The sequence below is a fragment of the Bos indicus x Bos taurus genome, chromosome 3, assembly GCF_003369695.1.
Source record: "Bos indicus x Bos taurus breed Angus x Brahman F1 hybrid chromosome 3, Bos_hybrid_MaternalHap_v2.0, whole genome shotgun sequence".
Taxonomy (NCBI): Eukaryota; Metazoa; Chordata; class Mammalia; order Artiodactyla; family Bovidae; genus Bos; species Bos indicus x Bos taurus.
Genome location: NC_040078.1, coordinates 20733272 through 20757910, shown reverse-complemented (window position 1 = coordinate 20757910; position 24639 = coordinate 20733272). Strand labels below are relative to the sequence as shown.

The 24639-nt window shown below is 46.6% G+C and overlaps 2 protein-coding genes across 5 annotated transcripts; both read right to left on the bottom strand.

Moving 5' to 3' along the window:
• Window positions 1-10683: 10683 nt before the first annotated feature.
• On the bottom strand, window positions 10684-14418 carry SF3B4 (splicing factor 3b subunit 4). Its single transcript, XM_027534793.1, has 6 exons — window positions 14329-14418; window positions 13747-13875; window positions 12971-13513; window positions 12451-12657; window positions 11298-11471; window positions 10684-11100 (listed from the first exon to the last, which is right to left on the bottom strand). The coding sequence occupies exons 1-6, from the start codon at window positions 14360-14362 to the stop codon at window positions 10913-10915; spliced, it is 1275 nt and encodes a 424-aa protein (XP_027390594.1). The 5' UTR covers window positions 14363-14418; the 3' UTR covers window positions 10684-10912.
• Window positions 14419-15228: 810 nt separating this feature from the next.
• On the bottom strand, window positions 15229-24538 carry MTMR11 (myotubularin related protein 11). 4 transcript variants are annotated; one of them, XM_027534771.1, is made up of 17 exons: window positions 23436-24538; window positions 22999-23089; window positions 21920-22041; window positions 21633-21693; window positions 21320-21462; window positions 20772-20850; window positions 20510-20645; window positions 20173-20260; window positions 19927-20015; window positions 19718-19842; window positions 19206-19272; window positions 18905-18975; window positions 18218-18384; window positions 17782-17955; window positions 16886-17062; window positions 16174-16467; window positions 15229-15896 (listed from the first exon to the last, which is right to left on the bottom strand). In XM_027534771.1, the coding sequence occupies exons 1-17, from the start codon at window positions 23499-23501 to the stop codon at window positions 15750-15752; spliced, it is 2097 nt and encodes a 698-aa protein (XP_027390572.1). In that variant the 5' UTR covers window positions 23502-24538; the 3' UTR covers window positions 15229-15749. The 4 variants fall into 4 exon arrangements, with proteins under 4 accessions (XP_027390572.1, XP_027390580.1, XP_027390584.1 ...); XM_027534779.1 differs by having other exon boundaries at window positions 22999-23289; window positions 23436-23528; XM_027534783.1 differs by having other exon boundaries at window positions 22999-23255; window positions 23436-23520.
• Between the last annotated feature and the right edge of the window lie 101 nt (window positions 24539-24639).

Genomic DNA, 24639 nt, shown 5'->3' with positions numbered 1-24639 from the left:
GGAAGACAGAAAGGGAGACGTTGAACGAGGCAGCCCCTTCCTCAGCGCCTCCGTCCCAGAATGGCAAGACCCACGAATTTTAGGGACTCGCTCTGCCTTCAAATAGCGTCCCTTTCCCTTCCTCACTGTTCCCAACCAAACTCCCAAATCTGGACTGCTCACACTCCAAGTTTACCTGGCTGTTTCAGAGGAAGCAAGAGTAACAAAATGTGGTTTTTATCCTAAACTGCCAGAGAAGGAAACTCCTGGATCCTTGTTATCTCTTTCCAGAAATAGTCCAGACTATTAATTTCCAATCAGACCTTCTTGTCCTCCGTTCTGCTGGTGACAGCAGAGGTTGGAGAAGCTGCAGGGGTTTAGCGGGCATGACCAGTTGGGCATCTCCCCTTCCAGTTATTTGCTTCTTCTTGTTGTTGTTTAGTCCCTAAGTCATATCCTACTCTTTTTCTACCCTACAGACTAACTAGCCAGGCTCCTCTGTCCATGGGATTTCCCAGGCAAGACTGGAGTGGGTTGCCATTTCCTTTTCCAGAAGATCTTCCTGATCCCAGGGATCAACACTCATCTCCTGCCTCTCCTTCATTGGCAGGTGGATTCTTTACCACTGAGCCACCAGGGAAGCCCTAGGTATTTGTTACAATGACTCAAAAAAAAAAAAAAACAAAACAATCTCCCTCAGTACTCTTCCCCACTTTCTCTTACCACACACACACACACACACACTTTTGCTTCCAGGGCAAGAAGGAGGTGAATTGGTTTCAATTCTTTCCTTTATCTTTCCTTTGCCTCTGTAACCTGGGCTTAGAGATCCAAGACATACCACTTGGTGAACATATTTGCTTCAGAGATGAGGGCAGCAGGGTGCTTTGGAGATGCTCATACTGAATGTGAGTCTACCTATTCGAGGTAAGGCCTGGGGTTATTTGGACAGAGCACTGACCAGGGTTCTCACTTCCAATAAGCTGTGGGCCCTTGGTCAAGTTCTCTGTCTCTCTGAACCCCGGTTTTCTCATCTGGAAAATGAGGGGCTTAGAGTAGATGCTGCATTGGATCTCTTGTATTTAATAATGTGTGATTCTGTTCTGTTAAGCACAGAGGTTTCAAAATGTTGGGATACGTTACATGGAGAGGGCTTGCACCTGGGTGTCCCCAACCTCACAGGTGGCATTTGTGTTACTGAATTTATCACTGACAAAGATATGGGTCTCTGGAGTTTCACAAAGCTACATCTTGGAATACTGTTTTGTGCCAACAAAGTTTACAATTTACTAAAACATATAGCCATAATACATAAGCGTTAAGTTACAGAGAGAAATTTAACTGTCACTCACACTGAAGGAAAACTCATGTCTGCATGTCCAGCACATTCTCTCCCTTTAAACCAAGTCAACAATAATGTCAACATATAAATGCACATTGATATAACCAAAGAGGAGGAGTTGTATCTTTAATGGCATCTGGCCATCCCCAGCAAGGAGTCGTGCCAATGGGTTCAGAAAACTCTTCTTGGCTACAATTCTCCACCCCCCATCTCTACGCTGTGGGCAGCCTTGCCAATGCTCCTGGACTACTCTAACTCTGCTGGTTAAAGCACTCTTTCCAGGATGGCTCTTGGAAAGGCTGTGCCCACATGGGACTGAGGGACTCTCCCTTTACTAGCATTCACTGCTGACTTCTCTTTAGGTTGACATATTCTTCATTTAAACATGTAAATATTTTCAATTAGGTTAAAGCCAAGTTCTGCTGGCAGGGAGCCATGTCTTTTCTTTAAGGTGTCTTTGCATACTCTCTGCTTAGCCATTACTTATCCATTTCTAAAATAGAAATCTTGTACTCTTAGAGGGAAAGGGTGGATATATTTTTCAAGTTCTGAGGAAAGACTTCATCATTTCTCCCTAGAACCAAGGACCCATGCACCTCACCAGCTACTCCTTCATGGGCCCCTTTTCTGGGTCCACTAACATTAAGTTTCCTAGGGGCTCAGTCCAGGGCCCTTCTCTGCTTCCACCTACTCTCTTTGTGATCAGCTCAAGTAGATCCTTAACCTTAATGCTATCTCTATGATATCAATTCCCACATTTTTATCTCCAAAGGTCCAGACCTTTCCACCAAGCTCAAACTCAAAATCATCATCTGTCAATTCAACATCTCTCAATTCAACCATATGAATATCTAATAAGCATCTCAAATTTAACAGATCCTTAAACAAACTTCTGAACGAATTCTTTCCCATCTTTTCACCAAGGTGTTCAGGCCAAAAACCTTACAGGTATCCTTATTTCCTTTCTTTCTCTTATCCCTACATCAGCAAGTCTTGTTGGCCCTACCTTTAAAATATATTCTGTGTCTACCACTTCTCCACCCCTGCCCCCTAGTCTAAGCCACCATCATCTCTTACCTTAAAACTACTGCAACAGCCTCCTAACTGGCTCCCCTACTTCCAATCTTGCTTATTTAAAACCCAATATTCTCAGCAGTTAGGCTGATCCTTTAAAAACAAGTCAAATCTGATCCAACAAATACTCTCCCAAGAGAAATGAGTGCATATGTCCTACATAAAAGACAGTACAAGATTTTCCACAGCAGCTCTATCTGTAATAGTCAAAAACTTCAAATGTCTGTCAGCCAAAGAATGGTTAAACTTGTATAAACCAATTGTGCTATATTCATATAGCGAATGTGTGCATGCTCAGCCGCTTCAATCATGTCCAACTCTTTGTGACCCCATGGACTGTAGCCCGCCAGGCTCCTCTCTCCATGGGATTCTCCAGGTGAGAGTACTGAAGTGGATTGCCATGCCCTCTTCCAGGAAATCTTCCCAACCAGGGATCAAACCCATGTCTCCTGCATTGTAGGTGGATTCTTTACCGCTGAACCAGTGGGGAAGCCCCATATAGGGAATACTATGTTAAAAGACTGAATTACTATATTTGTTGTTGTTCAGTCGCTCAGTCATGTCTTACTCTTTGACACCCCATGGGTATATAGCTGCATAAAATAGTATACAGCTGCATAAAAAGATCTCACAAACAAAATACTAAGCAAAGAAGCCAGACCACGCCCCCCCCCGCAAAAAAAGAGTACACTCCTGTGATTCCATTTACATAAAGTTCAAGAAAAAGCAAATTAAACAGTGAGAGGAAATAGTGGTCACATGGTGGGAATGTGCTACATTTTAATCTAAATGGCAGTGAAAAGTACATGCATATGTAAAAATCCTTAAGAAATACTTAAATAATTTGTTTTGTTTGTTTATGGATCTGTGTAACTCAGACAGTAAAGAATCTGCCTGCAATGCAAGAGACCTGAAGTTCGATCCCTGGGTGGGGAAGATGCTCTGGAGAAGGGAATGGCAACCCACTCCAGTATTCTTGCTGGAGAATTCCATGGACAGAGGAGTCTGGTGGGTTACAGTCTGTGGGGTTGCAAAGAGTTAGACACAACTGAGCAACTAACACTGCTACTGCTAAGGATTTCTTAAGTAAAAATATTGAAGATCTTTTTTAATGTTTATCTCTGATTTATTTATTTAGCTGTGCTGAGTCTTATTTGCGGCACGCAGGATCTTAGATCTTCTTTGCAGCATGCGGAATCTTTAGTTGTGGCATGTGAACTTTTAGTTGCAGCGTGTGGGATCTAGTTCCTGACCTGGGATTGAAGCTCGGGCCCCCTGCACTGGGAGTATGGAGTCTAAGCTACTGGACTACCAGGGAAGTCTTTTAGTCTAGACTTGTTCCTACCCCTCAGACCGCTCTTCTCCACAAATGGCTTATATGGGTGTGGGAAATAAGACTGTGGAGCAGGAGGTGATAAATGGGTGTATAGTAATGATGGCTGACGTTGTTAGAGCAGTTACCTGACTTGGGCACTTTTCTTACCACTTTACAACAATTAACTCACCCCACCTCCCCATTAACCTATGAAATGATTACCATTTACAGATGACATTGAGGCACTGATTGCTTAAGTAGTAACTTGATTAATCACACAACTCAGAAATGGCAAAACTAGGATTTGAACAAAGGCAGTATAGATGCAGAGTTCTTTACCTTTAAAAATGTATCCATCTTAGGTGTATAGTTCCATGTGTTTTAACAATCCTTCTGATCAAGATAAAGAACATTGCCCCTAAAATTTCTGTTGTGCCATTCTGAAGTTAATCTCCCCATCCTTAGCAACCACTGATCTCCTTTCTGTCACCATAGATTAGACTTGTCTATTCTAGAGCTTCATATAAGTAGGTTCATGCAGTATATAGGTCTCTGGCTTCATAGCTCTGGGTTTCAGAGCTTTCCAAGGTTTTAAATCACGGCCTTATACTACTTTCTGGTGTAACTTCTTTCACCACTTATCCATCAAATTGGCTCTTCTTCAGGACTTCCCTGGTGGTCCAGTGGTTAAGACTCTGCACTGCCACTGCAGGGGCCATGAATTTATCCTTGGTTGGGAACTAAAGATCCTGCATGCCAAGCATGTAACATGCCAAAAATATATTTTTGAATATTGACTACTCCTCAACATCAGGCACCCACTTATATCCTATCACTACTTTTTGTCTACTCCACTTCATGCACATGAGATTGTCAGGATGGGGAGCATAAAGAGGGATATAAGAGGGTCAATAACAGCCTCTCTAAGATACCATAAGTGGCTTCCCTTGTGGCTCAGACGGTAAAGCGTCTGCCTACAATGTGGGAGACTGGGGTTTGATCCCTGGGTTGGGAAGATCTCCTGGAGGAGGAAATGGCAACCCACTCCAGTATTCTTGCCTGGAAAATCCCATGGATGGAGGAGCCCGGTAGGCTACAGTCTATGGGGTCGCAAAGAAGATACCATAAAGTTCCAATGAGAGATGCTAACAAGTGAAGCATCAAAATTCCTACCCTCGAGGAGCTTTTAATCCAATTAGAGAGGGGATAGCTTATATAGAAAGCCAATAAGTCACAAGGCAAAACATTCATTCATTCAACATGTATTTATTCAGTAAAAACAATTGTATAACGTGACTAAGCAGTTGGCTACGGAGTTGAGTTCAGTTCAGTTCAGTCGCTCAGTCGTGTCCGATTCTTTGTGACCCCATGAACCACAGCATGCCAGGCCTCCCTGTCCATCACCAACTCCCAGATTCCACCCAAACCCATGTCCATTGAGTCGGTGATGCCACCCAACCATCTCATCCTCTGTCGTCCCCTTCTCCTCCTGCCCTCAATCTTTCCCAGCATCAGGGTCTTTTCCAATGAGTCAGCTCTTCACATCAGGTGGCCAAAGAATTGGAGTTTCAGCTTCAACATCAGTCCTTCCAATGAACACCCAGGACTGATCTCCTTTAGGATGGACTGGTTGGATCTCCTTGCAGTCCAAGGGACTCTCAAGTTTTCTCCAACACCACAGTTCAAAAGCATCAATTATTCTGTGCTCAGCTTTCTTTATGGTCCAACTCTCACATCCATTACTTGACCACTGGAAAAACCACAGCCTTGACTAGTCAGAACTTTGTTGACAAAGTAATGTCTCTGCTTTTTAATATGCTGTGTAGGTTGGTCATAACTTTCCTTCCAAGGAGTAAGCGTCTTTTAATTTCATGGCTGCAGTCACCATCTGCAGTGATTTTGCAGCCCAAAAAAATAAAGTCAGCCATTGTTTCCACTGTTTTCCCATCTATTAGCCATGAAGTGATGGGACTGGATGCCATGACCTTAGTTTTCTGAATGTTGAGCTTTAAGCCCACTTTTTCAATCTCCTCTTTCACTTTCAGGTGGCTCTTTAGTTCTTCTTCACTTTCTGCCATAAGGGTGGTATCATCTGGGTATTGAGGTTATTGATATTTCTCCCAGCAATCTTAATTCCAGCTTGTGCTTCTTCCAGCCCAGCGTTTCTCATGATGTACTCTGCATGTAAGTTAAATAAGCAGGGTGACAATATACAGCCTTGACATCCTCCTTTTCCTATTTGGAACCAGTCTGTTGTTCCATGTCCAGTTCTAACTGTTGCTTCCTGACCTGCATACAGACAGATCTTATTTCAATTACTACACCTACCGCTTCTTAGCATGTGACCTTGGTCAAGGAACTTAATGTCAGCTTCCCCATCTTAAAACTGGTGCAAAAGCAAAATCTAAAATCATAAAAGTAAAATCTACCTAAGGCATTGTTTTAAGGATTGAGATAATGCATATAAAACAGTTCAGTACCTGGCATATAGTAAGAGTTCAGTAAATGTTAGCTATTATTATTCTTATAGTTGGAACTTCCCTAGTGGCTCAGTCAGTAAAGAATCCACCTGCAATGCTGGAGACTAGGGTTCAATCCCTGGATCAGGAAGATCCCCTAGAGAAGGAAATGGTAACCCACTTCAGTATTCCTGCTTGGGGAATCCCATGGAAATCCCATGGCAGGCTATGGTCCATGGGAACACAAGAGTTCGTGACTTAACAACCAAACCACCATCACCATTTTTACAATTATTATGTATATTAGGCAGCTTTCAACACTCTCAGGAGATACAGATTAATAGAATGAAAGTCGTTAAGGATTCTTAAGGGATTCAGTTTAGTGGGGATACTTAGATTGGGATCCATGAAACTTCTGGAATTTTTGCTTCAGGATATTGGGTAAATATGCATGCATGCATTTTTTTCTTGGGTAGGGTCCATAGTTTTGTCATATTCTCAAAGGACTGTCCCATGGCCTACAAACATTAAGGACCCATGGTCTAGAGCCTGCATTGTCAATGGGAGTAGTATTGCCCCCCTCCCAAGAAGTCAAAAATTGGTACAGAGATGAGAACCTTAGATGTTATGTTTATGACCTTCCAAAGGGCCATAGTACATATACAGATACAACAGCATATCAGTGATATTAAAATTTCATACATGGGGGAGGGCGATTACAAAATGTCAGAGGGTGCATGAAAACTAAAAAACAAACAGATGTGTGAACTGAAGTAGCAAGGCGTACTCTGTTTAAAGAATTGCTGAGAAGAAATGGCAACCCACTCCAGTGTTCTTGCCTGGAGAATCTCAGGGACGGGGGAGCCTGGTGGGCTGCCGTCTATGGGGTCACACAGAATACGACACGACTGAAGTGACTTAGCAGCAGCAGCAGCGGAGTCTGAAATGGAGAAGGCAACAGCACCCCACTCCAGTACTCTTGCCTGGAAAATCCCATGGATGGAGGAGCCTGGTAGGCTGCAGTCCATGGGGTCGCTAAGAGTCAGACACGACTGAGCGACTTCACTTTCACTTTTCACTTTCATGCATTGGAGAAGGAAATGGCAACCCACTCCAGTATTCTTGCCTAGAGAATCCCAGGGACGGGGGAGGCTGGTGGGCTGCCGTCTATGGGGTCACACAGAGTCGGACACGACTGAAGCGACTTAGCAGCAGCAGCAGAGTCTGAAAGAACCAGAGGGTGGAAAGATAAAGGAGAATTTAAGGAAGTCAAACTTAATAACTAGAGGAGGTACTCGGGGAATCACTGAATGAATAAAAGCTCAGAGATTCTGAGAATGTCTGAGAAAACAGTGGTTTGAATAAAGACAGTAGGGAATTCAGCAAAGGCACTAATTTGCTCTATGACAGTGTGAATTCATCAACATGATATCAGAAAACAGCCAGAATTGCCTCATAGGAGGAGTTCCCTGGTGGCCTAATGGTTAGGATTACAGGCTTTCACTGTCGCAGCCCAGGTTCAATCTTCAATCGAGGAAGTGAGATCTCAGAAGAATCCATTCATTTGATATATAAACTGAAGGCAGAAAGCACACAGAGACTGAGACAAAGCTTCCCAACACCTGGGGATGCTCCAGTGTTGGCCTCTGGTGTGTGGAGCCAGGATCCAGCTATGCCAGGTTCCAAGCATTTCTGGGACCTCAGTTTATGACCACATATAGCAGAACTCTGCTTGAAATTAAGGTGGTCAGTTCATCCCCTTGTGACTCAGAAGCCTGGTATCCAGTCATGATGTGAAATACCATGTCTAATCTTCCCCCAAGATTTTAGTTTGGCCAATGTAAGTTCTGCATGTAGGCTCTTAGTTCCACAAGCAGGGATGAAACCTGTATACCCTGCAGTGGAAGTAAAGTGTTAACCACTGGATCGCCAGAGAAGTCCTTCCCCCAAGCTTTTGGCATATGTAATCAGACATCCACTAGATGACTCAACCTGCACACCTTCCAACACGCTACAAAGTCAACATATCCAAAATTGTGCTTATCATTTTTATCCTGCTTCCCCAAGTTCTTCCTGCTGCCTACTCTCATCTTTGATTCCACTCTTCCCTTCATTCATTGTACCCAATCTAATACCAAGTCCTAACTTGCCTTTTAAATATCTCCCCACTGGAGGCTTCACAGTGGTAAAGTGGCAGAGTCCACCTGCCAATGCAGGAGACACAGGAGATGCTGGTTCGATCCCTGGGTCGGGAAGATCCCCTGGAGAACAACCCACTCCAGTATTCTTGCCTGGGAAATCCTATGGACAGAGGAACCTGGTGGGCTACAGACCATGGGGTGGCCAAGTCGGACACAACTGAGCAACTGAACACACACACACACACTCTCACCTGAATTGTTGCCAGATGCATAGCTTAACAGTCTTCATCTCCCCCAAATCTACCCTCTACAGTGCAACTATGGTTCTAAAACACCAAATCTGTCATCTCCTTGCTTAAATCCCCTGTGGCTTCCCATCAGGGATAGCAGCTTCCCAGCCAGTGTGTCTTGACAATGATGTTAATTCCCTCAGCATTTTGGACTGCTAGGCAGAGCCTGGGATAGCTAGAGTTCTTAAGCCAATAGTCTAAAGCCTGAAGCATTCTATCTGTGTGCTGTTTGAAATGGTTCTCTGTGCCACAATGTGAGAAGGGCTGAGAACTAATCTTTGGGCACTCCCTGACTGGTTCTGATCTCATCCTGCCTCCAGCACTGAACAGCTTAGCTTTAGCACATTATATACTATGCTACTTATTGGTCTCTTACTTCTGCTCAGAAGCATTCCACAGATCTGGAATGAGTTTCCCTTCATCTTTGTCTGAGAAGCTTCTAACCTTCAAGATCATTCAACTGTCATTTTCCCAGGAAGTTTTCTTGGACTTTCAGGCCAGGTTGGATACCCTTCCTTATGCTCTCAAAATAGTTTGTTTCATAATAATCTCTTATGTATCAGTCTACTGCTCTGGTGGCTCAGACGGTAGAGACTGCTGGCAATGTGGAAGACCCAGGTTTGATCCCTGGATTGGGAAGATGCCCTGGAGAAGGAAATGGCAACCCACTCCAGTGTTCTTGCCTGGAGAATTCCATGGTCGGAGAAGCCCTGTGGGTTATGATCCATGGGGACACAAAGAATCAGACACAACTAAGCAACTAACACTTTCACACCCCGCTGGTAATGATCAGACAGCAGAACTGCCCTGCTCATCTTTGTATCTTCAGTGGCCACCAGCAGAGCCCATGTGTGTACTACGTTACGTGAATGAGAATGATGCAAAAGAACAAGAGGGCCAGGCTTACCTTTTCTTGCCTGGAGTTTAAGAAAGTTCGTGGTTACATAAGCCAAAAAGAGCTTTGGAGAAGAGGATGATATAACAGGATTAAATGTGGCAAAGGAAAGAATAGGCCACTGGATTTGATCTAGTTAGTCTAGAGCACAGATTTAAATATGATGGAAATCAGGTTTGGAAGGACTGAGAAGAAAAGAAACAGGAATAAGATACACATCCCTTACCCAAGATATTTGGCAGTATAAAGAACAAAAGAAAATGAAGGATTACTGAGTTCCTACAGTCCCATTGCAATTACTTTGCTACCATTTAAGATACATGGTTCCACAGTAACAGTATGCTTGAGAAGTCCAGCTTCCCTCCATATCCCTTCCCTTCCCCTGCTGCTGCTGCTGCTAAGTTGCTTCAGTCGTGTCCGACCCTGTGCGACCCCATAGACGGCAGCCCACCAGGCTCCCCCGTCCCTTCTCCTAGTGGGTATCAATTTCCATTAGTCTATGGTTTATCCTTCCTTTTTCTGGCCATGTAGCATGTGGGATCTTAGCTCCCCGACCAGGGACTGGATCTGTGGCCCTTGCAGTAGAAGCAGAGTCTTAACCTCTGGAGCTCCAGGGAAGCCCTTATCCTTCCATTTTTACAATAGAGACAAATGTATAATATATATTATGTGTCACCCTTTAGATAAGAAAGGCCATTATACATTCTGTTCTACATGCTGCTTTCTTCACTTAATATAGTCTCATGATCTCTTCAATCAGTGTGTAGTCTCCCTCATTCCTTTTTACTGCTGCTTAGTATTCTATTGTGTAGATTTACCAGTTTATTCAACCAGTCCCCTACTGACTGAGAGTTGTTTCCAATCTGTTATTACAAATAGTGCTGCAATGAATAGCTTTGTGCATGTTACTTCCTATTTTTGCCATCTTATTTCCAGGAACTTTACTTCTGTTCTAACTTAATACTCACAGTAACTCTATGCCATAGATACTGGGTCTTCATCTTATGTGTAACTTTGACGTAATGAATCAAGTGCTGCAGTACACAGCAGTCCAGCACTTGCAATAGCACATTATAGAGTAAGTCTTTAAAACTTGGAATAAACACCCTCACTCCTACCTTACCGTTCTCCCAATATATGGACATCTCTTCTCAGAGAAAAAGAAGTTACTAAGTTAAGCACCACAAATGATAAACAAGCAGTTTAGTTTAATTTTCTCTGGGTATCTGTAAAACACTTAGGGCCAACGTAGGAAAAAATAAAATAAAATAAAGCCTCCTGTGAAAAAATTACACTTACAAAAGAAAGGCCTGAGAGGGATTAGCGCCTTAGCCCCTCGGAGCTACAGCAGCTCTGATTGGTCCAAGGAAGTGAATAGATATTGGGAGGCTACGACAGGAGGAAAAACAATGAGAAATCACTGAGGGAGAGGGCCTCGAAGTGGGCCTCGAGGGGGCACTGGAGGTCGGGGAGTGGGTCTGGGTGGAGGGAGGGGCCCCCGCTGGTAGCCGTAGGGTGGAGGTCGTGGAGGGCCAGTGTATCCATGAGGAGGCATCAGTGGAGGAGGTCCACGCATACCATGCGGAGGCATAGGACCTGGGTGACCTGCAGGTAGAAAAGGAAAACTAAGTAAAAACAAAGAATAGGAGACAGTGCATATTGGGACAATGTAGGGAGAGGATACACTGGGAGACAGTGAAAAGAAAGAAGAAAGAAAAGAAAGTGCAGGAGATAAGAGGTGTGACAAAAGAAGCTGCAAGAACAATATGTGAGGATGAGGGAGGTGGCTAAAGACTACTCACCCATAGGAGAGCCAAACGGAGGCCCTCGGGGGGGCATCCCCATTGGAGGAGGTCCAGGATGAGGCATTCCAGGTGGTGGTCGGGGTGGTGGCTGCCCCCCAGAGCCAGGGGGCCCAGCGTGGGGGTGCCCTAAGCCATGAGGGCCATGGTGGGCCAGCTGCATCTGAGACATCCCTATGAGAACAAAACAAGACACAATGAGAAATGAGACAAAAGGAAGTTAGACAGGAGGGCAAAGAAAACAAGACAGAGAAGAAAATGAAGAAAGTGACATCAGATAGAATACAGAAATTAAAGCTGGTAAAAAGTGCCCTTATCCTTGACTCCATCCCAAGAGAATAAATCAACCAACGACCCAACAGCTCCCCAGTCCCTGAAGCCCATTCGCTCCTTCCATGATTTAGGCATTGTAACAGTGCTGCAGAATGGCGTGATTATTCTACTGAACAGAATCTGGGAAGATAACAGAGACACTGTCACAGCAAAGATCTAATTCTAAAGGATGAACATGAATTTTTCAGGTGGACAACAGAGTCGGAAGAGAACATTCCAGGCAGAAAAAAATCAGCAGGTGCAAAGCATGGATGTGATCAACAGCACAGTATGTTAAAGGAAAACCAGGAGAACAGCTTGCAGTCATGGGAGTAACGGGCAGGAGCCAGATCATGCAAAGCCTAGAATGCTATGATAAAGTGTTTCGGTTTCACTCCGTAAGTAAAAGGGAGCAGCAGAAGAATTTTGAGCAAAGGTGTGTGAATATCTGTATTTAAGAAAAATTACTCTGAGATAGTCAATCAAAGTAGAGATAATTAGAGTCAAAGTGTCAGTTAGGGTATTACTGAAATAAATTAGGTGTGAAATAATGAGGCTAGGAGAGCCTAGGCTTCCCAGGTAGGGCTAGTGGTAAAGAACCAATGCAGAAGAGCCTGTTGTTCTCTTTGGTAAAACTTAAACAAGAATATAGACAGCATGATGGTTGTTTATTAAAATGAACAGTAAAGTATCTTGCATTTTTTTCATAAACGAATGTCTGAAAAAAAGGAGAGCTTGGGCACTATCTATTATTGTTAAAGAACAAAGAAGAGCAGCATTAAGTACTGATAGAGCTCCTCTACCAAGCTCATCCCTCTCCTTCCCAGCAAAGAACACCCACCTGGATGGGGCATCCCACCCGGTGGGAATGGGTGAGGATGTGAGTGTCCGTGTCCAGGATGTCCAGCCCCTGGGGTTCCCGCTGATGGGGGGCCATGTCCTCCAGCCCCAGGAGGCATAGGTGGTGGTGGCATGGCTGGGGGTATCCCAGGAGGAAGGGCTCCAGGAGGCGGTACTGGAGGTGGGAAGGAGCCAGGAGGAGGCATGCCTATAGAAAAAATGGAAAAACAGTTAATGATAGTGAGCAGAGAGTGCCTTTAGAGAGCCTGTTCCACCCTGGCATCTCCAGGCAGAATGAGCTCTTTTCCCCTCCTCCCAGCTCTCTAAAGTCAGAAGCAACATTAAATGACTCGAGCAACAACCTTCTGGAGAAACTCAACAACTTTCTTCCCACCACAATCATCATCCCTCAACCCCTTTCACCTAATGACTCAATGTCCCCTCCTTGCCAGGTTCTTTTTCCTTCTTCCTGGCCCCACCCTTCCCAACCCAAGACAAACATTTTTTATCAAAAGCTTTACCTGGTGGAGGAAGCCCAGATCCCAATGATGATACCACAGGATTGGGAGCAGATGGTGGAGGGGGTGCATCTGCAAACAGCTGATGAGGGCGGTCAGCCTGGGAGAGTGGGTTCTGTGCTGCCAGAAGTCTTTCAGCGGCTGAGCCATGGCGCTCACCCTTGGAGTCCTTCTTGAATGCGTAGGACACAGTGATTGGGCGGTTACAGAGGTACTGCCCATTCATGGCCTCAATCGCTGCATCCGAAGCATCAAATGAAGCAAAATTAATAAAGGCATAACCTTTGGAGTTGCCTGTGTCAGGGTCCCGCATAATCTTGGGGGTTTGTAAGATGACCCCAAAGGCGCTAAAAGTATCATAAAGCAACTTCTCATCAATCTCTGGGTCCAGGTTCCCAATAAAAATGTTGGCCCCCACATCCAGGTTTTTGTTGTGAGCTGATGCCTTGTTCACCCGTATTGGCTTCCCATAGAGTTTGATCATGTTCATGATCTTAATGGCATAGTCAGCATCTTCCTCACTCAAGAATTCCACAAAGCCATAGCCTGCGGAAGTGGAAAAGAAGAGGTTAGCAACTGAAGTGATTTAAAAACGAGTTTATAACTCATTTGCCTTCTAAAGCACAAAGGATAAGAAATAATAATCCCAACTTCAATTGAGAATGGTTCCAGAAACAAAATCTTTAGTTTGCTCACTCCAAAACGCTTAATACCTCTAGGGACCTCCAGGAGCAGTCTGTCCCCTCCATACGTAACTGCACTTTTTGCCGTGTACTCACCTTGGTGCTGACCAGTGACTCTATCTTTTGGCATGTGCGTGTTCACTACTGGCCCTGCCTGGAGAAATAGTTCCCACAGCAGTGGTTCGCTAACCTTCTCATCGAGGCCCCCCACGTACACAGTGGCATCTGGAAGACAGGATTAGGAGGTGAGGGCAGAGATGAGGGGAAGTAGGGAGGTAACGGGAACATGAAGATGGAACCCAGGCGGAGGAAGTGGGGGTGGAGATGGGGTAGAAAAGCAAAGAATAAGAAAAAAAAAAAAGACGTTAAGTTAAGCTTTTAGAAACTCCTCCTTTCCAGAAAATAGACAATCCTAAATCTAATTTAGAGTTGAGGTGCAAGTTCACTCTGTAACTTTTCTTTTTCTTTTTTTTTTTTGAGTGGGAGGGCAGCAGAGGATTGGACACAGCATCACAACTACAGGCCTCAAGCGCGTCCATCCCGTCCCCATAAGGCATCGGGACCAGTCTCGCGCCCTTCGGAAAGGTAAAATCTCCCGCCCCAACGGAAACACTGCTGGGCCTAGTCGAGGTCCCCCAAACCCCCAGAGTCCATTCTGGGTTTGTCCCCTCCAGTTACCCTGGTTTCGCTCGGAGATCGGCCCGGCCGCCATGGCGAAACCGCTCCCGCCGTCTCCAGGCAGCGATCCCGCCCCCTGACCTCAGTCACTACTTCCACTTCCGAGGCGAAGGCTGACGTGAGTGGTGGGCGGGGCCGCGGCAGGGGAGGAGCCGGAAGCGGCGTCGGCCATCTTAGGAGACGCTAAGACTGGAAGCGGCTGAGGCAGTGGTGCGCTTCAGTGCACGGTCCCGTGCAGAAGTGCTACGATGAGCGGACAGGGCGGGGAACGTGAAAAGGAAACGTTCTGTCTCTTAAGGCAGTGTTAGAAGTTAAAGGGTCACACTGCTCCCGAAAATGTCACTTCAGAAGCTGGGAGAACAAAACTTTAGTTTTCATGTGTTTTGTAGCCTTTTTTCCCCCTTAGAAGGGAGTGCAGAGGAACCCCTCAACGCAAGGCGTGGGGACAACCGTCCATCCCTACCCGCAGTCCTTGAACAGATGGGGCCTCACAGCCAAGGCCTGGGCTTGAGGTATTTCCTTTTACCTCGGGGAAGGGAATTGTGGAATGTCTGAGCTCGCTTAGTCACTCCATAGAGGGTGAGGGGAACCTGAGGCTCGGAGGTGGGGTGGTACCGAATCTTACGGGGGTTTGATACTGAAGCCCACAGGCCTCGGCCTCGGCCTCGACCTCCAGAGCACACCCTGAACTCCAGCAACATCTGAGTGTGCCTTTGCCCCGTTTGCACGAAAGAGAGGACCTTAAATTGTGAATCCTGCAGCGCCTCACGCAACCCAGCCCCTTACTTCCTTAGCAGTAATATGGTCGGTACCGTCCCTTTATGGGTCACATTCCTTTCCCTCCTCTCCCCTCACTCCCTTGCCTAAGGTTCCTTTAATCAGACACAAACAGTGCCAGCGGCGTGTATAAATATTGTGCTTTAATGAACTCCTTAAATAGAAATGTCACGACGAAAATAGATAATTGGAAGAGATAGGGTGTCCCGTGTATATTTCATACCCATAGAAAACTATAAGGGAAGAAATAGAAATTGGAATTAAAGAAGCAGCAAGAGGAGGTGAGAAGGAGGTCTGTAGGCCATCTAGTTGGCACTGATAAACAGTATATCTGATTATCACAATTTACCAGCGCGATATACAAAATTTCCATCCCAAAGACATGGAATTGCCCTGAAAAAAAGAGGCAGTCGTTCTGGATTGTTTTTGTTTCTTAATTCTTCAAATGACAAGAACTATTTAAACCAAACAAGGCAGGGTAAGAGTTGGATACGGTTAGCACCACTCATCTTAAATAGAAACTCAGGTCAGTGATCTTGTTTATGAAAGCGGAGGCAGCAAGACCAGATAAGAAAAAACGAAGGATTAGACAAAACTCTCCCTCCCCCCAGACCACCTTCTGCCCTGCCCGTGAGAAAGCAATTTCAACGGGATTGGGAGAGAATGGTGTTTGGGCTTCTTTTCTTGGAGTGATCCTCGGGAGATATTCGTGGTGTCCATTTCCTTAATAACTCCTGAAGATGGGATAGCTCCTCCTGGAGACCAGAGATTGTGGGAGCTGAGAGGCCCATCTGGGAAGAGGGTGAAGAGAGGCAGAGAGGATCCTTAATTCTCTTAGTTCCCTTTCCCCCTCCAACTATGCCCTAGGTTCCACTTGATATAAGCCAGAAGCAGTCTTCCCACAGTCCCAAATCTATTCACTTTGATACCAATAGGAATGGTATCTCACTTCCCAGTCCCCCAAACCCTTGCCCTTCTGCCTCCTGGAAACATCTGGTTTCTCCTAGAACATCTGGTTCAGCAGTCAGACCCCTTCTCCCACTCCCAATTTTTGTCTTCCCTTCTCACCTGGACCTCAGGCCTTCCCCTCAGGTAGCAGCGTCTCCAGAGCCTGATCTGGGGTCCCAGACATCCAGGCAGCAGCAGTCCCGGGGGTAAAGGGCAAGCTCCCCAGTGTGAGGGGAGCCCCCACTCCTGATCAGCCAGGCTTTCAGAAGAGATAGCAGGTCGAGGGAGCCAACGAGAAGAGACTGCCAGCAGGGAGGGACTGTCCCGCCAAGGACAGAGTTGATTCAGGGGTGTCAGGGACCCTCTAGAGAAGAGCCACACGGAACTGGGGGGCCCAGGAACCATGAAGCTTGGCTAAGGAGGAACAGGAAATCAACTGGCAACCTAGACACCTGATGACCCCAGTTTCCCCAAACTGGGTCATGAAGGAATGTCCAGCAGTCACCCACTGCACACTGCACCAGTGATCAAACTACAAGACTCCCCCTGAGAACACTTTATCTGCTCTCATTAGACTTCAAACTAGGCCTCAGGACTGATTAAAGTTGATTTTAGGGAAACATAAAAATGTGTGCATGAGACAGGAAGACTAATAAGGATGAGGAGGACGAAAAAAGATGCCATTTGTGATGTCTAGGATTTCTGTCTTCCTGGGGACAGTTAGGACTATAAATGACAACAGAAGGGGAATGAGGAACTCAGACACTATCACTTCTCATCTACTAGGATGAGCCTGTGAGAAAAAGGAATTTAGGAACTTCAGACACCTTACCTGCTGTCTAGGGAGCCAGGAATCTGGGCAGTGTTCTGGGTCATAGCCAGGATTACGGAATTGTAGTATTTGTTTATTGCTGTAGCGTAAATTCCAGTCCCAGACAGATAGCTGTGGGTTAATAGAGTTCCCAGCCCCTGGGAACCCAGGGGTATAGACTTGTGTATAGTTGTTGAACTAGATAGAGGAAACAAGAAGAGGAAGGTTAAACAAAAATATATAATCCTCCCCAGTTTAGAGATAAATCGTGAAATTCATCTGTTACTCTAAGAATCAGATGTAAGGCTTCCCTGGTGGCTAAGTGCTAAGAATCCACCTGCCAGTGCAAGAGGCACAGGTTCGATCCCCGGTTCACGAAGATCTCATCTACCTTGGAGCAACTAAGCCTGAGCACCACGACTATTGAGCCTGTGATCTAGAGCTTGGGAGTCACAACTACTGAGCCCACATGCCACAACTACTGAAGCCTGCACACCCTAGAGCCCATGCTCCGCAACAAGAGAAGCCACCACAACGAGAACTCCGTGCACCACAACCGGAGACTATGCCTCCACTCCCCATTTGCTGCAACTAAAGAAGAGCCCACTCAGCAATGAGGACCCAGCACAGCCACACACGAAAAGAATCAGATGTAGGATGGAAGTCTAGTCCTGAAAGAAAGCACCAACCTCCTCCCCCTTTCCCACCCGCAGACCACTTTTCATATTCAAGAGTAAACTTCAGAGAGTAGTTCCTTTGTTGGCCATACTGAACAGCTTGTGGGATCCTAGTTCCCCGATCAGTAATTGAACCTGGGCCATGGCAGTGAATGCCCAGAATCCTAACCACTAGCCCACCAGGAAACTTCCAGAGAGTACTTAATGGGTAGCGGAAAGGCAAAAATGGAAGTCACTGACCTGTCCACTCTGCTTTCCACGCTCCCAGGGAGTGTCTCTTAAGAATGTAAGGGTGTCAGGAACTCTGACACTGTCATGAAGAGCAAGAAGGAAGAACTCAGAAAATTCAAACTCAGCTGGAAACTGCTGGAGGAGCTGCCAGACGCAATCAAGGAAGAGGAGAAACACTGGGGCCTAAGAAGAGGGAAATTAAGAGGTTGGAAGTGGGTGTGGGGACTTAAATGGGGAGGATGAGTGACGTGGGAATGGGGACACTAAGGAGGTCAGGCAGTGGAAATCAGTTGAGGTAGGGGGTTATGGTCCCTCATCTGGATCTTCTTTCAAGCTCAGCCCAACCTCAGGCCCTAATTTGGACCTAATTCACCTCCAGTGGATTTTAGTATGTCATTTTCTCATCCCTGTACTTCTTAATAATACCCTCCCCAAACATTCTCACCTCTTCACTGGCCCCAGATCCCCCAAGTCGGGTCAGGAAAGGATGTCCAGCTGCCACCCACTCTCGTTGCACTAGTGATTGGAAGCCGAGCAGTGTTCGGGCTTCAGGGGCTGAAAGCAGCTGGACGAGTGAAGAGAGGAGGCCATTGAAATCACGATCACCGCGCTCTGGGTGATAAAGAGGGATAAGGGACAAAGAAAGAAAGACCAAGAAACTAGGGCAGAAGAGAGTGAGAAAAGGAAACATGGCAAGAGGAAGTAAGAGGCATAGGGGGAAAGTTTTGGGTAGGTAGGATTGAGAGGGCACATAAAAGTGAAGAGAAAACAAAGACCTTGAGTGATTCACTTCATACACTCCAAGATAGAAACACCCAGCTTCACATGTAGGAAGCAGAATCAAATGCCAAACCAGTTTTCCTCATTTTCCTTCCCCCGCCCCCAATCCCAGCCCCCATCCACTGATGGAAGGACAGGAACAGAAGGCTGAGAAGCCCTCTGTTAGGGACCACAAGCTTAATGGGGAAGCAGAAGTAGCTCTGAAACACGAGTAGTTCCTAGCAAAACGAGAGGAGGATGCCAGCACTGGAAGGGGACAAGGAAACTCTAGACCTCCCTTCCTGAGCAGAGTCCAGTCAGGTGAGTAAAGAAAAAGGGCAAGGAATGGAGTGGGTTGGCCCAAGAAACTCACCTTGAAGTACTACAGAACGAACCCTGGATGTCACTAAGACTGAGATGTCACTGGCCTTTCGAAGACAAGACCTGGAGGGGTGGGGGAGGAAGAGAAGAGAACAATAGGCCTACAGGAAGGGAGTGATGGGTCATGGGATACTATGGGGCAGACTCCCAATTCCTGCCCCCACCCCCCACCCACCTTCTAAGGAGCAACAAATAACAGTCTTCTTGGGGAACCAAGGAGAAGAGTTAATGGGAGAGGAGTCCAAGTTGACAGAAGTTTGAATTATAAATCATGCCAGAAAAAGATGGAGTACCTGGTGTAGTCCAACCATCGTGTTCCTTCCAAAGCTGAGAACCATTTATCCTCAGCTACAGATGAATCTGAGAGAGTGCAGAGGAGTCAGAAGGGCAAAGAGATGAGGAGAACTGGGGATTCAGGGTCCAGAATTAAGGGGTAATAAGTTAGGTAGTTGTTGCTTATGGGGAAAGGAACAAGAAGTAACTATAAATGGCTATGAGGTTTCTACAATTAAGTTGTGATGGTTGTACAACATTGTAAATACAATGAAATGCATTGAATTGTGCTCTCAAGATGGGTGAAGGGTGAATTTTATGGTACATAAATTATATTTCAATAAAGCTGCCTAAAAAAAAAAATGTTGGGATCAGGAAGACAGGAAATCAATGGGTCTGTGGGAAATGGGAGTTGAGTGGAAAACGAAGGATTATTGGGCTGAAGGAGTACTCATCCATATCAGGCAAAAGGGCAAACCAAGTTAGGGTCAACAGACCTAGAGGTGGGGTGAGTGGTCAAAGTTTCTCTCACCAGGCAGGCAGAGGGCCCTCAGCCTCAGGTGGGCAAGTTGGACATCTGCAAGACTAGGCAGTTCATCCATGGTGTCTACCAGGACAACATCTGAATGCCCAGCCTGAAGCATGGACTCCACTGCTCTGGAGGGAAGGGATCAGAAAGTAAGGGAAGGTGTCTGCCCCTCACATCTAACCTTTGATTCTGCTTATCAAACCTCCCCTCACCTGATATCTTCCTTGTTGGGGTCACTGGCTGTATAGAAGCCCCCACAACGAAGAAGATCACTGCCCCCAGGGTGATGCCAGGACAGGCGCTTCACATGGATGAGAGAAGGATCACTGAGGGAGAAACTCCTAGCCCCACCCTACCCTTGCCCCGACACTGACCTCAGGGATCCCCTCCCTTCACAATGACCCCTAACCTCCCATGACCCTCTAATCCCCAAATATTACCATCATCCCCACACTGACCGGTCCACGGCCCTGATGGAAGTGGCCAAATGCTCTCCTGACCTCACTGTCCAGAGTTCGGTTAGGGACCCAGAAGTAACGGGGGAGGCTGTGAAATTGAGAGTTATGTCACAGCATGGCCCAGTGACCTCAATACAATGCAAACCTGTTACTATAAGGAAGTTGCTTAGGAGGGGATCATTCTGAAGGATCTCAGGTTTAGAGATTTAGGAGATAAGGGGTCTAGGTTTGTGGATGTCCTTGGAGGCTGGAGTTTGTGGGAAATCCCAAGTTTTAGATCAGAGTAGTGTGGGAAGACTGAAGGGGCAGCTTGGGGTTGGGTGGACTGGGGAATCACCTGGTGGCTACGTCGAACCTCTCATTGACAGTGCTGACCCTCCAGCCCCTGGCTGCCTGCTTTTTCCGCTCAGTCTCCCAGTCTTCTATTGTCTCCAAGAGGGGAATAGGTGGTTTTCTGGAATCAGAACTCTGGCCTAGGGCAGGAGGTCAGCACAAGAGGAGGAGGAAGAAGAACCAGAGACAGCTTAGCTCTTCTGTCTCCAGCCAGCTTCTGCTTTTCAGACTCTACCCTTTCTTTACCCCAAAGCACCCTCACTCACCAGCCTGGCTCAGGGTTATCCCTGCATACTGTTGGGCTGGACTGTTCTGAGCTCTGGCTTGGACAATGGCCATGGTCACCTGTGGAAGAAAGGACAGCCCATCCTTTGCCTCAGACTAAAGTAAAAAGGAGGCAATAAGGCTCATATGTTGTTTCACCGTCTTGGCCACTAATAGAGAAGAAAAGTGAAGACTGTCCCTAACAAAGGGAGCTTCCACTGGTCATGAGAACTGGAGTCAGGAGAACACATTTAGAACCACAAAATGACAGAATGGTAGTGCTGGGAGGAATCTTGGGAATAATCTTGTCCAACCCTCCCTGTTTTTCAAAGGAAGACACTCGTCCACAGTTACACTCCTGATAGTTGGCAACGCTGGGCTAGAACTCAGGCCTTTACTTTTACCATACTCTAATTTTAGTCTTTCCTAGAGGAGAGAAGCAGAGAGAATGATGAGAGGGATCTTGAGAGATGGGACTATTGGGGATTGCCAAGGAAAGGATCCCAAGATTCTAAGGGGAGGAGGGATTCTTGGGTTGGAGACCTCTTACCTGAAAGGCCTGAGGCTCTAGTCCTCCAGCCTCAAAACCAACTCTGAGTAGCCGAAAGTCTTGGCCATGAATCAGAATCTCCTCAGGGATAAATTTAAGCAGGGACCCTGGACGGAGGAGCTGGACTCGGGACGGGCCATGCACTGAAGTCAAGAGTTAAAGAGTGGTATAGCCATGGATCAGGGTCCCTCTAGGAGGAACTCTTCTAGCCCATCCCACTCCATCCACTCAGTCTGTCCTCTGAAAATAGAGGAAGGATGAGGAAGGGTTCCAGCACCCACAGTGAGCCCTTTCACCAAACCACCACACTTACCAGCCTCTAATCGCCCAATGTTGGCCAGGGAAAAATCATACTCATTGCTCAGGGGAGTCTCCTAGAGGAAGCACATGACTGACGCTAAAGACATCTGAAGTCTCGTTCATTGTCCTACCTTGACAGCCCTAACCTCCCTAGAGATGCTTCCCAACGACAATCCTTGGTACTCTTAGAAGACAGCCTTTTAAGCATAACTGTCTCACTTCTATAATGTTTGTCTAAATCTTCTAGACTCCCTTTCCACTTGCCACTAGTTGTCCTTTCCACTGCCCTAACCTTCTCACCTGACTCCGCTGCCATCCATGGGGCTGGAAGGTGACCCTCAAGTTGCTGCAGATCAGGGTTCCAGGCATTTCAGGTTCCAGCCCCTTCCTCACCCCTGGGGCCCATGCTAGAATCTGCTCCCCTGCAGGGCAAGAAGGGAAGCCAGGTTATGCCTGTTCGCAGTGTTGCCCCCACTCGCAGTGTTGCCCCCACTCGTATACACACACTCCTCTCAGACATTCTGTAGCAGAAACTAGTTGAGGCACTCCATTGTTAGCTCTTATGCAGCCTTTATTCTCTCCACTCACTCAACCTACCCATGTTTGTTCTCCCTCTCTTTCTTGCTTAATTGCACTCTGAAAATGATTGCCTTCGGCTACTTGATGTTTACCCCTCCAAGACAACTTTCCCTAACACTCCTTTCCTCTGGGAGCATTCTTCTTTCCAGAAAGAATGTCATAGGACAATGACCTCGAGGACCACCAGAACCTGTTCTGGAGTGATCCGAAGCCAGCCCTAATGATTCCAGTGACTCTAAGAGGAGAAGAATGCAAAGCTACATCAACCCTGATCCTTATCTTCAGTCCCATTTTCCCACCCTAAAACTATTAAGACCTCTTCCAACTTCCCAGGAAGGGGAAGGGCGCAGTCTTGAAAGCGTTAGCTTGCTGTGGCCCCCTTTGCCTGGCAAAGTAAAAAAGCTACTTTCTTCTACTCCTTTAAAGCTCTGTCTCCTTTAAAGCTCTTTCTATTCAGCATAGGTGAACAGAGGCCAGTTTTTCGGCGACAGGAGAATCTAAAGAGGAAAGACTAAGATTCCTCCCTAACCCCACAAGAATGAAAGCTTAGAAGGAGAGATTTTAGGCCCTCAAATATTTTTGAATAAGTAAATGAGAGGAGGAGTACCAGGGTCAAGAAGACAGAGGGACCATCAAGCTCCTAGCCAGCCCTAGGCATAGAACAGAGCAAACCTCAGGTAAAAGCACTTTGAGCCGGAAGAGGAATACAGAGGTATCTTTAGTGAGGTTTGAAACAGGGTTTGAGGAGGGTGAAATTTGGAACAGTCTGGAAATCAGAAGTATTGGGAAGGCATTATTACCTGGGAGGCCTCCAGAGGCCAGGCAGCTGCCCAGCTGACGACTCCTGGGCTCTGGCATCCCAGTCCCCTGGACAGACTTCGGTCCAGAGAGCTGTGAAGGGTGTAGGGTTAATCCCCAAGCTTCTCTGGTCCTGGAGTCTGGGGTTACTTCAGCAGCCACCTTTGGAGGCCTACACTCAGACTCTCAGGAGAAACTGAGATCAGTGGCTGTGGAGAGCTCAGGACAGGCGTCGGCAGATAGTTAAGGGAGGGAGGGGCTGGTTAATGGATAATGAGACAATGAACTTGAGACTGCAAAAAAGACCAAGCACTGTCAACCAGAGGCTGATATGAGACATACCCTCCGCCTCCTCTAGATTCTTTTCTTTCTCCACATCATCCCCATTTGCACCCTTTAGATGACAAACCCCTCCCCCAAGCCCTTTTCCTCTCCTTACCCCCATCTCTGGCTCTTCCTTCTGGGGGGCGATGTTGAAACTCTGGCCCCGGCCCCCCCACCACATTTCTCTGGCTCCATCCGGGGATGGAGCGGTCAAGGGTGGAAAACCTCGAGGATGCTCAAGCCCCTTGGGGAGAGGCTGAATCCTGTAGCTAGCTGGAGGGAAGTCAGGGAGAGGGGCAGGAGGAAGATTCAAGGGAAAGGAGCACTTGAGGTGCAAGGAGCACGATGTGGGGTCTTCTGAAAGGTGTGTCCAGTCCAGCTAGAGAAGGCTCCACGGAAACTTCAGTCGACTCTGGAGAGGGCGGAAGAGATGCCCAGCCCCTTAAAGGAGAAGACACACAATTTTGGAAAAGTGGAGACAAAGTGGAAGAACCTAAGAAAGGTGAGGAAAAATTGGGGAACTGAGAAAATAACCACATTCCCTTCTTTACTCCAAACCCAGATCCTATCCTCTTTCTGTTCCTGAGCTTTGGAGACTATTTGAGGGAAGCAGTGATGACAAGTATTAAACTGGAATCATTTGGGCCACTTCCCTGGACTCTCACTGATGGTTTCCCTGGGAAGCTGTTTTTGTCTTCTTTAAGGGGATGTGAGGAATGATTAAAAGTACTTCAGGCCTCCTTACAACCTCTCCTGACAGTCTGAACTAAAGTAGTTGAGAAGAAATAAATGGAAATTGGCCCTCGGGATTTTTGCCTGGGGAAGCCCAAGAACTGGGGTGGGGGCGAGTGGAAGTGTTTTTGTATATCCTTCTCCAGAGAGTGTGAAACGTGTCTCATGTGAAGGGTGCAGTGGAAGAGTAGGGAGAGAAACTGAAATATCTGCAGGATGCTGACACAGGTACAGGTACATGCAAGTTCCGTGGCTGGGGGTGGGAGGCCCAAAGAAAAGATCTTAACACTTAATCACACACACACACACACCATCCAGACAATTGGAAACTAGAGCCCATTCCAGGTACAGGAGCCCTCCCTCCAGCCCAGACATCAGATCTCCAAATTAATGATTCATGTTAAGGACTTTGAAAGCTGAGGGCTGGAACCCTCTGTTCAGTGCAACAGTCCCATCCCCCAACACTCCCCCTTGAAACCCAAGAGGCAAAGATGGGTGGGGAGGGCTGTAGGAGGGAAGTAAAGGAACAGTAACTAGGGTAGGTATGCAAAAATCTACCTTTAGATATGAAAAAGACAAAAGAAGCT